This window comes from Bactrocera latifrons, unplaced genomic scaffold, assembly GCF_001853355.1.
Source record: "Bactrocera latifrons isolate USDA-ARS-PBARC rearing strain unplaced genomic scaffold, ASM185335v1 scaffold_319, whole genome shotgun sequence".
Lineage (NCBI taxonomy): Eukaryota > Metazoa > Arthropoda > Insecta > Diptera > Tephritidae > Bactrocera > Bactrocera latifrons.
Genome location: NW_017536841.1, coordinates 93,318 through 108,104, shown reverse-complemented (window position 1 = coordinate 108,104; position 14,787 = coordinate 93,318). Strand labels below are relative to the sequence as shown.

Below are 14,787 nucleotides of genomic sequence, written 5' to 3'. Positions count from 1 at the left end.
CCTGCACAATTAATAGCACATTTTCACTGATTTGTTAAAAATGAACTCGAAGTTGAATTCAGAAGTAACGGGAAAATATACACAGACGATGTGAGTACTGAACTACAATTAKTTCATGGCATGTTAGATTCTTAAAAAAAATTTAAGBGCAATAATATCATCAGAAAATGTATGGCTTTATTTCATCGCACATCACTGTATGATGCCCAAGAACCTTAGTAAAATTAAGCATAAGAAATATATTAGTATGACGTATATATATTAAAATTAAATGTTAACATTTAAGTGTCTAATGACATATTTCGTTGAAAAGGAGTGTTAGAAATAATCAAAACATGTAACATATTCGTAACTGTAACTATATGTATATTCTAACTTAGCCTTCAGTTTCAAATATACTGTACAACTAAAAGTATCAAATATTTACGAAAGTTATTTAAAGCAGAGCGACTAAAATTAACAAAGAAGTAATCATTCTAAATGGAGTTTGTAGTTATTCTTTGTAATAAAATCGAATTATTATGACGATATGTGTCTTTGGGTAAAGAATTGTGTTGTATTGAATCGATATTTAACATAATGCATAGAGTATTTTTTGAAACTATCGAAAAGGGAAGACACATAAACAGTGAATATTTTATAACGTTATCATTATTCATGGTTGATCATGGCTATATAGCATTTTGTATTGACTGCAACATTATGGCCGGCTCATTTTTGAAGAAATATGGAGGGTGTAACGGTGAGTTAACAATGGTTTATGGATTATCATCATTCTTCAAAACACTGCTCCTCGGCAGCAAAAGCGTTTTCGATACGTACTGAATGGCGTGTCTGAGAATGAGAGTAAACGCGGAATGAAACGAACCATGGTTGCTCGAATTACTGACTCTGCTGGGCGATTTTGTCGACCGACGCAGAACGTGAGTATAAATCAAGTAACATCAGCCAAAAAGTACTACAAGATTATTGTCCAAAAGTTTTCCGTTAAAATGGATACAGCATTTCACGAATTTCTATGGAATACATTGTATATCTTAAATGAAAATAGATATACTTTATTATAAATGAGAAACCCTCACAGCACCGCATGAAACAACAAGTAAGGAAAGACTTGGAAAATCAAAGCCGGAGAAAACTCTTTATATTAAAAATATTGCAAAAGAATTTAAGGTTAATTGTACGACGAAATCGTAAACGGATTCCAATCAAATTTGTATCTCATCAACATACATTGTGGCAAAGAAGTGCCCGAAAGTTGTAAATAAAACGGAACGCTTCCACACACAAAATTTGGTTAGAAATACAAAATGTGAGACAAATTCTTTGTTCGATATTTCTATCCATTGTAAAAATCGCAACGCACTACTGAGGCGTACCGATTTAAGCAGCTGCTGTAAACTAACTGGTTGATAGATCAGGCATAGTAATTAAGGACAGTCCTACCAACTTAGCAAAATATATTTTTCTAAAATATCTATTACCCAGGGAATTTAATTACAATTTCCGGAAGCTATTTTGTCCCATTAAATATTGAAGGTCATAAACTAAATTAGTTGTGTAACTTCCAGTCAGAGAAATTTATTATAAAATCATCGTATCTGACATAAATTCAATCGAAGAGGATAATTTAATATATTGTGTCGACGAGAAAAACTCAACGATTGTGCGAATTCGAAACGTTTGATGATGTCAGGCGCGTCAATTAAACCATTAAACATAAAAATATAAAAATATCCAAGAAAAAATATTAAGACTAGATTAATTGTTGACATTGAAAAAGCCGTAAATATCAATTATTGAACCACGTTTCCCATAGCATAGCGGTAGTCTAAGCTCTTACAAAATTTCATTTGTATTTTTTTCGATACGCTTTATTGTGGTGTCAGTGAAAGAAGATCAAATGACAGTGCTGTAATTTAAAATTGGAAGAACTAGAGAGGTAGTAATGAATGTGATTTTATAAATATGCTAGTTGAGAGTCAGTTTGTTGTCTATGATGATGCCCACGCCCTTTGCGTGCTCGACTTCGCTTATTGTTTCATTGTTCAAGCTATAGTAATGTGACGTTCGAAAGTATTATCGTGAGTACGATACGGTTACACACTTTTTGATGTTCAAACATAGTTTGTTTTTTTGGCACCAGCTCAATAATTTGTCAATATCGCTCTAGAGAACATGAGTGTTTCCGTCACTAGTTATCAAACTAAAGATTTTCAAATAATCTGCATAAAGCAGATATTCAGACTGAAAGTTAGCACCAAAGTCGTTTTCAAAAATATTAAAGAGAGTTGAACCCAGATGTGATAGATTACCCATCAACTTTAACTTGAAATTGTCTTCTAATTAGGTATGAGTGAATCTATTTCAGTGCCTCGAACGTCGTATCTTCTTAGCTCATTCACCCTATCGAATGCTTTGCTGAAGTCCGTGTAGGACGTATGACCATCCTGACCATTATATAGAGTTTCGAGCACATAATTTACATAAAGAAGCCAACGAAACCGTGCTGTTTGGTAATATTCGCAAAGAATGCAGTGAGAAAAGCCTATATATAGACCTTAGCCAAAGCCGATTGTATGCAAATTGGCCTATAGTTGGATACAATAGATAGTTAGGAATGTAATATTTTCGAGTGAAAAACTGAATAAGTGTTTAAAATACTTACTGAGGCTGGTGGCAGAATTTCTGAGGAAGATATTTGGAAAGCCGTTCGGACCAACGCCCTTCTTCGTATTTAGAGACAACAATGTTTTTATATGTCGTTAATGCTAACGTCAAACGCGTTAATGGTAACAATCGGCAGACTCATTTTCGATTAACACTATCAAGAGTTATTTTATTTTATTTATCAGCTCAGTGAATTCAGCTCCTGTACATTTGGAGTGAACCCTTGACGACAGTTTGCAATGAATATTGCTTAGAAATATATACGGTTCAACAAAAATCGCAATAATGAATGCTATAGAGACGAAAAAAAAACTGATTCGTTTTGCGAATTTGGATAACTCTTTGTATTGAAGTTACAGGTCAACTGTTACAAGTTTCCACTTCAATTCATTTGTACAATGTCGCTGTCTAATTTATTCAAATAGTTACTTATGACTTCACAGCACTTTTGATCCTAATCCTAGGGTATTTATCGAAAAATCTCATATTATGAGCGAACATATGACCGATGTCGTTGACCCGATATAGATATACGGTATAACGTCAACCGGATGCTACAAACTCCGGACATTAGCAAACTTTATTTATTTTACGCGCAAAGATAGATAGATGWTATTAGAAGAAGAGCCTCACTCAATTTAAGTAAGATGACTCACATATTGGGCGATATATGCGGTCTAAAGTCAGCCTGAAATTCGAAAATATTTCTATTCGGTATATGGAGGCTGAGTGAAATATTGACCAGATACCTCCCATTTTTAACGTACATACATAATGTCAGACCACATCTGGTGCCTAATTTTAATCATAGTATCAAAGAACTACCTTCTAACACTTTTGGCATGACATAGACATTTTGCATAAAAGTTTGATTTGCTGTTATCACAAACCAAACCAAAGGATCATGTAAGTGACATTATTTTTGTACCTTAAAGTAAAGGCATTACATATTTCCCAGTATCCAAATTTATCTTTTGCCAACAGAGCCATTGCACAAAAGTTCAACCAGATAAACATTTTCTGCTGGAAAATCGTTTATTAACCCAAACAACAAGCAGAAAAAAGAACAATTTGAGAGCTTAACAAGCTGAGAGAGCTACTAGTTTCTGCTAGAGCAATATCTTCTAGCAGAAAATAGCTACGTCCAAATTCAGAAACAGCCGTTAAAGCACAAGTGTATAAATATTTGCTCCAAAGATGGCAAACTTAATCTAAAAGGCGACAACCATTCCTATCAGACCACACAACCGCCTCTGCGAGTTCTACAGCTGCAACAACCACCACCTTCACGCCACTGCCCCACCCCCGGGATCACCCACGGGCACCCGCGACAAACTCGTATCCTACAATTCAACTGCAACCAACTCTATTGCAAGATCGAACAGAGAGATGCATTTATGAGCCCCGAACGCAGGGTATAGCTATCTGGTCAGGTGATGTCGAGCTATAAATATTTAATACATACATTACCCAGTTAAATGTTGTCTTACAGGATATCCCCCGGAACATGGTTAAGCTACTTCGTGGTGAAAACCGTTCGGTACTAGGCGACTTTAACGCGCATCGTGATCTTTAGCATTCCTGCCGTCAAATGATCGCAGAGGGCTGGAGCTAGCGAAACAGACAAACGATTCGAGATTGTGCACATTAAATGATGAACACCCATCAAAATTAATATTCGCCGTCCGATATTACAACCGCTAATGGTGGTCTGTAAATTGCATAACCTGGCGACCTATTCTAATTCTATCGTTGTTGTTATTGTTATAGCGGGTACCTAGTTCCCGTTAGGATGGTAAGGATTATCTAAGTTGTCGTCGACGTCATCTTACAGAAGGCCCAAACGTGCTGTTTCGGCAAGGTCGGACTCATTGCATGCAGGACATATATATATGGATATGTGGGGGCCTATTCTGGATAAGGAGAAGTTTATCCTGCTACAGTATCCAGAACGAAGCTGCGCAAGGGTCACTCTCGTTTCTCGCAGCAACTTGAGCTCTTCGTCTGCAATGAGTGGTGGTTTGACTCCGAGTACGCCATTCACTGGAAGGGTGTCGGTAAAGGTGTTGCCACTGTGAATGGCAGTCAGTGGTTGTCGGAAGTTAGTTGCGTCTGATGTCTGGTCGACGTATTGTCTGATGTCGTTGTTGAGGAATGACCTCTTAATGTTCTTAAGTACTTTCCTCGAAATAGTACGGATGATTTCGAAATCCATGCTAGAGATTCGTTAAATAGTAAATCATCACGAGCTGACAAAATGGATAGAGCACCTGAAGTTTTGTAACCTCTCCACCGGCATAAGTAAGCTTCGAACTACTGTCAAGGCTTTGTCGAATCCGAAGAATAATCATGACCGAGTTGTCGTATTGTAGCCGGCAATTTACACGTGTTACCCGACAGTTGTACGAAATGCAAAAATACTGCGCACCACTTACTTTCACCGATGAGGAGGTTCAGGGTGTCTTCAACAAGGCATAACCTTCCAAATCCCTTGGGCCTGATGGAATTAACAAGTTGATGCTAAAGCACGTAGGCTCGACGGAAGTAGACTTCCTCACCAAGGTCCTCATCCTGAATCATCCGAATGATGGGTGTTCTCTCTCCGTTGCTGTTTCTTCTTATACTTCTTATACTTCTATAACTCACTCAGCATCACTCACTCTATCACTTCGTATGCTGACGATTATATAGTACGACAATGACGACGGGCAATGGAATCGATATCATGTGCCCAAAAATAAACTGGACCTTAATATTGTAGTCGATGGCGTTAAAATTCCGACTGTCAATAACACAAAGGTTTTAGGTGGGACAATCGACAGTCTGTGCTCCTTAAGGAGTTAGGGGTTGTCAGAATTTTCAAAAATTAATTTATTTTTTGCACTTTCGTTAAGTGTGATATCTTAAAAATATTCTCTGAAAATTTCACGTTGATCCGATAATTAGTTTTTGAGTTATTCGACAAATAACAAAGAGAGCTCGGGCACTTCAAAGCGCTAGTGTGAAACTTTAAACGCGTTTTTCTCAAAACTATTTTTTTTGAACTGGTGACAACTGTAACTAGAAAAACGCTCAGTAGATTTTAATGAAATTTATACAGCTTTTAAAATACATAATAAACTCAGGCCTGATCGAAGGATTTTTTGTTCAAAAATTTCGATTTTTTAAGACCAATTAACTGTTTATTTTTTCCAAAAATTTAAACAAAAACTTCCTGGGGCCGCCATTTTGTTAATTAAAAAAATCCTTCTATCAGGCCCAGGTTATCTACTTATAAAACTAATTTTATTTGTCCGATTGTTTTTAGATGAGTCTCCAAGGACTTATGGTTGTCACCGCAAGTACCTTTTTTTGGAACTGGGTCACCATAAACAACTTTAAAATTTGGAAATTAAATTTCCTTTTTTGTTCAAATTTTCGTGACTTGAAGTCAACACATTCTATAATAATGCCACATTACTACTTTTGTAAAATAACACGATTTAATAGCAAAAAAAAAAATAAAATACTGAAAATTCTCATTTTTTCATGCTTCTGACTAACCCCTTAACTCCTCACACGATTGCCGGAACAAAATCACCAAGTCGCTAGCAGGCAGAACATGGGGAAAATAAAAGGATTCGTTGTTGGCAAAATACAAGGCAATCGGGCAACTGGTCCTTAATTACGCCGGGCCAATATGGTTGCCTGGATGCAGGGAAACACAAACGAGGAAGCTTCAAACATACCAGATCGCTGCACTCTTTATGTTTCCTATTGAATATCTGCACAGAGAGACCCGTATGCTCCTAGTTAAGGAGTAAAACTAACTCTTCTCCAAGAACTTTCTGCTGGATTTATTTTCGTAAAAATCATCCCTGCAGCCACCTGCTTGATGCGGTACAGCATCTTAGGAGCGTAAAGAGATCCTTCCTCAACTACGTCGACGACATAAGACAATACGCCGAGCAGACTTCGGCGATCTAACCCGTTTAGATCTCTGACTTGCCCCCTCCAACTTTCATCCCGCCCCAATCCTCGTACGAGAACCACTCAGCAACTCCTGGTTCCTCGCACAGTCATTTCAGTGTGTCAGAAAGTCATATGTGGGAAAGTCACAACAGACAAGTTCTATTCTAGCACTGGCTGGTGTCATTTCCCGGAGTGTTCCGGCCTGCGCATCACGTGTGAGTGGAGCGAGTCGTATGTTGGCCCATGCCGCGGCAGTCTGCCCCGCAACACACAACAGTGCGACAACCGCCCCTGCAGGTTCTACAGCTGCAATAAACACCATCTATACGTCACTTCCTCACCCCCAAGATCACCCACGGACACCGGTAACAAACCCGAATACTACAATTCAACTGCAGCGGACTCCAGATCGGGGAGATAGTTGCACTCATGAATCGGAAACGTGTGTCGATAGCTGCGGTCAAAGAAATCAAGCTAAACAGCCGCTCAGATCTTTTGAGTTGGGCCGGTTTCAACGTTTTACGTAAAGATCGCTGGCGAGATAATGGTGGTGGCCTAACCTTTATATTGCACAACACTGTGCATTATCGTCTAATCAATGAAGACATCTACCGCATGGATACTACCCTAGAAGGTCAGATTATAGCTATCTGGTCAGGAGATATGTTGATCGGCGATTGGTAAGCCGAATCTCCAAATTGAGATCCCTTATTCGGGAAACCCCGGGATCGGCATGGCGTTTAGCGAGTCGCGCTCATTAGCTAAAACGGCTGCTACGGCGGGGAAATTAGTGCGGAGTTCGCAAATCTTCCAGCGGAGATGAAGCGAGCGGTAGCTGCCGCGATCAGCTTGCGTAATCGACGTTCGGCAACGGATACGTCCGCAGGTATGGGTAAAGCATTGAAGGTGGTCTCAGTAAATTCTGTGAAACCGACCAATTCAGCTATTTTAAAAGTAACGAAGGTACGGTTGTCCACGGAAACAAAATCGGGAGGTTTCTCGATCGGGATAATTATGGGCATATGGTCTGATGCGAGAATTGGCATAGGTCGCCAAGTTATGCTATTTATCAGACCACCACTAGCAATGGTTATATCGGGCGAGCCGATGTTCCGCCAGCTTCAATCCCTTACGATTGTTTGACAGGCAGGAATGCCAAAGATCGTGGTATGCGTTAAAGTCGCCTAGTACCAAATTGTTTTCACCACGAAGTAACGCACCTATATTCGGGTGGTATAATATCCTGTAGTGCAACATGTAACTGGGGAACTGAAATAGTTCGTGGCCTCAACCAGAAACCACCCTGTGAGGGAACGATCCTCGTAGCGTTGGACTTGTCAAAAGCTTTTGACACCGTCAATCACACAACACTACTGCAGGACATCAAGAAAACTACGTTCCCTCCAGGACTGCAGAGGTGGACCATGAACTACCTGAGCGGTCGTCAATCATCCGTACCGTTTCGAAGAGAAAAATCAACTAAGAAGAATGAAACAGGGAGTTCCTCAGGGTGATGTCCTCTCCCCGCTACTGTTTAACTTCTACATCTCGAAACTCCCACATCCACCAAAGCGAGTTTCCATAACCTCGTACACTGATGATTTCATAATATTGACGTCAGGCAATGGAATCGATGGCATGTATTCGACGGTAAACAGGTATCTCTCCGACATTTCCTTCTTCTTCTCTGCACGGGACCTAACACTCTCCCCCACCAAATCCACAGCGACCATATTCACCAACTGGATGAAGGAGTATAGACTTGAGCTTAATATTGTAGTCGATGGCTTGAAAATAAATCTATTAAATTTCATTATACATGATCTTTATAGCGATCGGAATATCCTCGGATATTATAACCTGGCCTATAATTTCTTTCAAATTTCGAGAAGATATCTTGTCAAATAAAAAAGCTTTCCATACTAAGCTTGATTTTGTTCGACCAGTTTGTGTCAGCCGTAAGATTTAACAAAAATTGGTTCGCATTATATACAAACAGACAAACACACCGGCTGATGGACGGACATGGCCAAATCGGCTTAGCTCGACACACTGATCATTTACATACCTAATTTATATGATACCCGACGTTTTCTTCCGGGTGTTACAAACTATTCAGGGTATAAAAAAAAACAGAACAAATAAATAAAGTTTCTCGTAATGTCGGATTTGAACCAGCCTACCAAAATTTATACTACATATGTATGTATATCATATTTGGGCACAATTTCAATTTCTTTCTCGCGCGGTCTGAAAGTACCGTTGGAAAGAGGAAGTCCTAATGATTAAAAACTATACGGGGCTATAGGTACCGCAAACGCTTAGTTTACGAGATATTCGACTTTAAATTTAAAAAATTTATAAAATTCGAACATTTCAACAAGCTATTTCAATAAATTTAACACACTTTATGCACATTTTTCAGTTCAAATTAATTTAATTAAAACAACAATTTACACCGTAAGAAATTTATATTTTAAAAATTACCTTTTACACTCATAGTGAGCATCATTTATGTGCTAGCAATTATGAGGAAATGGAGCGCTGCCATATGATTATAAGCGAATATGAGCAATTTGCTGAAATTTCTTTTTCGCTATAAGGAGTACGACGCAAAAGTACTTCAGTCACTCGATATGATATAAATTTTTTGTGTTTATTAAATATAAATCACATATTATACATATACAAATGTATATGGAAAAAGTGTTCATAACTCAGTTATAGCTTGAAAATTGGGAAGTATTTTTTATTATAATTAATAGAGAGAAAAGAATCATGCGAAAGTACAAATAAAGAAAAATCTTTGAAAATCATAATTGTAAACAATGTAACCTTTTGAACGGTGTGTGCTATTTTTATGAGAGTGATTTTTCAATTAGTAAATATAGCTAAAATATAAGAAAGTAAAAGTGAAATATGAAATTATTTCAATGTTTAGAGTGTATATTTAAATATACAAAGTAAAAAAAAAATTGTAAAAAAAAGATTGTGAAATACTAAGTGTTATTAACCCAAATTTTTGAATTTTTAATTGAGAATATTTTAAAAAATATAAGTGTTAGCAAAATTATGTTTGCATATTTCTCCTGGCACAATTCCGATTTCTTCGGGGCCGCGATCTGAACGTACCGGTGGAAAGAGGAAGATGGAGCACTGCCATATGATAATAAGCAAAATAATAAGCGAATTGCTCAGCTGAAATTTCTCCTCTTCTTTATTTAGCAATCTTAGTTAGTTAAATAAATAAATAAAAATAAGCGTCTAAAAAATATTTACAACTCAATTATAGCTTGAAAAATGTTGGGAAGTATTTTTTATTATAATTAATATAGAAAAAAGAAATCACACGAAAATGCAAACAAAGAAAAATCTTTGAAAATACTACATATTTGGTGTTTAAGATGTGACAAGGTTCGTTTTCCTCATAATTGTAAACAATCTAACCTTTTCAACGATGAATGTGCTAAGTGATTTTTAAATTAGAAAATATACCTAAAATATAAGAAAGTAAAAGTGAAATATGAAATTATTTCAATGTTTGAAGTTTATATTGAAATATACAAAGTAAAAAGATGTGAAAAAAATTAGTGAAAGATTGTGAAAGCCAAAGTGTTTATTAAAACAAATTTTTGAATTTTTAATAGGGAATATTTAAAAAAAATATAATGGGCGCAACATTATTTTTACATATTTCACCTCTGGAAAAGCTCCCCTATCCGTACATACTCCATTTATACCGAAATCGTGGTTTTTACCCTACCACCAAAGTATCGTAATCGTGCCTTCCTCCTCTTTAGAAGCTCCCTAACCATACGTACCCCATTTATACCGAAATTCGTATTTTTTACCCGACCGCCAAAGTAATCGAAATCGTGTCATATTTGATATTCTTACTATACCTCAGGACGTTCTGCTCTAGGTGTAATTATTAGCGACAAGAAGACGACGAGCATGTAAATAGTAAACATCCAAAGTAAAGCTTTCGAGAGAATTGATTTCATTTTATCTTCGTTTTCATTTTTTTCGTTGTTCTCATTTTTATTAGCATTATTCTTGTCTTTACCATTTGTTCTGTCGGCATTGTCCTTGTCATTCGGAGGCTTATTCGACGTAAAAAATACACTATTTGAGTGTAATCTTCGCACCATCAATGGTGACACATCACAAGACCTAGCAAGTAAATTCACAGCAGCTTTGTATTCAGCGGCAAAATGCTTTATCTAATAATATATAAATTGCAGATCAGATTAATTTCATAAAGTTTAAACTAATTTGTCTAACCTTAGTTTTCGACATAGACTGATTGGGAAGTCGAATGAAACAACTATTGTGAAATTTCTCCGTACACTTCTTTAAAAGCAAGTCTTTCATATTATATAACCGCCTTGTACATGTTAATCTGTACTGACCACTTATTTGAAGCATTTTTTTCTGTAACTATTTTGATTACGATATTATAAGCAATGTTTCTGGAATCTTTTATATTAATAAATAATACCAAAGGTAAATATTCTAACTTTTGGAGGTAGTAAATAATATATCATCTTTTCATCATGTCGATAACTTTTAAGACTAATACCAGCACCGATATTGTAACGAATTTCTCGATAAATCATCTCTCAAAAATCACCACACTCGCTATTGTGAGGTGTTAGTTATATACCAGGTTTTCCGTATGCTGAAGTGATTTCAAAATCTCAAATGCTCGCAAGTTCCTCACAAATTTGTAATGTCTGAAAGCAAACAACACAATACAAAATCGGCTGCGTTATATACTATATATAGCATATATAGCAGCTTCGCCCTCAAACTAGCATAAATATATATGTTTATGTTTGAGCTTGTATACATATAGACGCAGATTTTTGCGAGCCGAGGAAAACTATTTTAGATTTATAAAATATTTCAAATAGACAAGAGCCATATTGCCACTTTTGTCACTTATTGCTGCGCTTTGCGGCTTTGAGGGGTTGACACTTTTCTTTTCTAGAAGAAACATCAGAAATTGTTCAATTTATGGTTTTTAGCTTTTGCCATCGTCGCGAAAAAATGCTTTTAGGCAAAAGCATGTTCGGGGAGATGTGATGGTGTCTGCTCTTGCGCTCATGAATGAAAATTTTGTTGTTACACGTTTTACTCTAAATTTGGGCATCGATATTTGGCTGCCATATTGACTTATGACGCAGTTGATGCTATTTGAGACGATTGTTGTTTTTGTAGAACAATGTTCGTATGTTTTGTGGGTGTACGCATATGTGTATGTAGGTTTGTGTATATATTTTTTCGGCAATATCAAGCACACATATATATGTACACATAGAGCAGTGCACGAGTTAATTTTTACATTAAGTAAAAATTAGTCAAGAGAATATATTTTGAGCTGCACTGATATGTGTACTCTTTATTTATACTCTTAAGACTAAATTATTACATGTTCTTGCTTTTATTTAAACTAACTAGTATGTTCACTTATTACTAATTGATAGTTTGTTTAAAAGAGTATATTATTTGTTTAAGTTTATTTACTAAAAAACATTTGCTTTGTTTTAAGATAAGGTTGTTGTGGTATTCAAACTCAAGGTTCTTTTGATACTTGTTTGTTTAGGATTGTTTGTTGTAGTGATAGGGCATTTCAATTGTTCCAATTCAATGTTGTTTTGATGTTTGCTACCATTGTAAGGAATACGTTACTTAACTGGCGCACATTGTATTACTGAGAAACGAAAATATCTTGTTTGAATTTGAATTTTACTAACATACATATGTATTTACTTATGTGGTGATAGATGCATATGAAAATTTAAATAATGAAATGCGATTTACATATAACATTGTTGTAATATATTAAGATTTTTAGGGTGTTACGATAGTATCTCATATACAAATGTACATATATAGCATATATATAAACATTTTCATGGAATTATATTATATTATCAAACATGAGAAATATTAACTACAAATATTGGTTTGAAAATAGCATAATTTAATTAGAATCCTATCAATTTCACATCTATTCATAAAAATATACAAAATGATAATCATATCAATTAATATGTAAACGGATAAAAATATGAGCAAAGGACCAACATACGTCTGTAATAGCAATGTATATTTCTGAGCATAATTTCCAGTGAATGCTCAGCTCTGTTCACGCGCTACTGTTAAAATTTCTTCTTCTGAGCTAGCTGTAGTGAAACACGCTCATCGCATTCTGTTGGATTTTGACACGTCACACGCTTGTTCGTAGTTAGACCTTCTCTATGATATGCGTTCTCTGGTACAATTCTTGCTTCTTTGTGTATTTTCTTTTACCATCCCTGTTCGTTGATATCCGCGAAAATTTAATTTTCCGCTAAAAATAAGTCAAATGATTACTCTCTTAAAGCAAAAGGTTCGGTTTCGATATTTTGTGGTATTTACGAAGTAAACTTTATATTTGAAATATTTATGTATAAATATGCATGTAAAAAATTTTTACCGAAATGCTAAATGTGTGACAAACAACGTATAAAAATTGAGCAATATTGCTCCATTGTGAACATGGAAAACAACAAATTTCTACGTGGTCCCTACGGCAAAACTTTTGACTTATGCAGAATTTAGTCACCAACGCAAATCGAATCTGCTAATATGATATATTTTATGAGTGTGCATTGTAAATGACTCTCCTCTTACAGCACATGGTTTTCAATAGTAATATATTATCAGAGAACGTTTATCATAGAGAAGGTTCACGGCGCAGAGAAAGTAAAAATATTTTTTGTTAACTCGGTCGAGATGAAGGAGTTTCATCACTGTCAGCTCGGCAGGAGAAATCTTAACAGTTGCACTTGAACAGAGCTAAGCATTGAATAAGGATTCAGAATTTTATATTGCTGTTGTAGACGTATGTTAGCTCTTTTGCTTATATTTTTATACGTTTATATGCAAAGATATGCATGTATTCATATGAATTCTTTTTGTGCATATTGATGCATATGTATATACTTCATTATTTGTATGTAGGTATGTATGTATTTAACTATCATAATATATTAACATAATTAAATATATAACAATTGTGATAAATGTACATAAATCGCATATTTTATCATTCAAAAATTATATTCAAATGTATCATGACATGTATTTATGTTCGCTTTCGCGAATTCAAATCATATTATCACATATCAATAATAACATGTGCGCGCTTCTCATAAGTATGTACGTAAATATTCTCGCATAACATTGCCACATAAATAATGCATACACAAACTTACAAAAGCTAAAAATAATAAATTGAACCACTTTCTAATGCAAACTCGCAAAACACAAAAAACACGGAGTGACAAAAGTGGCAACATAGCTGTTGTCGATTTATAATATTTGTCAACTCTAAAATATTTTTCCGGGGCTTGCCAAACTCTGCTTCGATTTGTATAAGTACGTTCATACATATTTACATAAGTTTGTTGGTAAAGCTGTTAGAGCGGCAAGGGAAGCGGTGACAATCGGCGATCGTTCGCTTCTTTTTTCTACCAACAACACAATGTTGTGACGCATTGAAATCGCATCGGTCCTTCGTCAAATTGACTGTTTGACAAAACGTGAGTTTCGGCAATTAGTTGTTCGTGTCAACAGAGATTTCACATAAAGCATTAAATGTACGTATGTTGCATGTAGACCAATTTACAAACATTATGCGTATGTACTATCACATTTGTTTACATGCACACATAGTTATATATGGGCAAATGTGCGACCGCTTGGTCTTTTAACATGATATCGAAACTTTTAATGTAAATTAATAAATTTAAAACTAATTACCTTAAACTTAAATTACATAATTATTTGGGTAATAATACAAACTTTACTCTATTATATATTTTTAAAGATTTTATGGAATCATCATGAAATACATAGATAAATTTTAATATACATACATACATTCTTATATACTAAGTACATATATGTTTTGATACCAAATATACAGGGATCATGATGAGTCGGTTGCGCATAGGAAATAAACAAATCTGTAGGAGAACATTTCTTTACATTGGTACGGTTGGTAAGCACATGAGAGCGGCACGTTGACTACCAATTCCAGCATTACTGGCATTTCGCAGCCTGGGTCAATTTTGATCAAATGCTAATTTTTCTTACAAAACATTGCCGATAAAA

General features: G+C 35.6%; 1 protein-coding gene across 3 annotated transcripts in view; it reads right to left on the bottom strand.

Moving 5' to 3' along the window:
• LOC108970968 (paraplegin) overlaps positions 1-11,206 on the bottom strand; it is an 18,310-nt gene extending 7,104 nt beyond the window's left edge. The window contains exons 1-3 of one of the 3 annotated variants that reach the window (XM_018936718.1): positions 11,123-11,206; positions 10,906-11,061; positions 10,524-10,844 (exon numbers count right to left, since the gene is read on the bottom strand). In XM_018936718.1, coding sequence (XP_018792263.1) covers positions 10,524-10,844; positions 10,906-11,049 — 465 coding nt within the window. In that variant the 5' untranslated portion in view covers positions 11,050-11,061; positions 11,123-11,206. Of the gene's footprint in view, positions 1-10,523; positions 10,845-10,905 lie in introns of those variants that run through there. The other 2 variants (XM_018936717.1, XM_018936719.1) reach the window with 2 other exon arrangements.
• Positions 11,207-14,787: the final 3,581 nt, after the last annotated feature.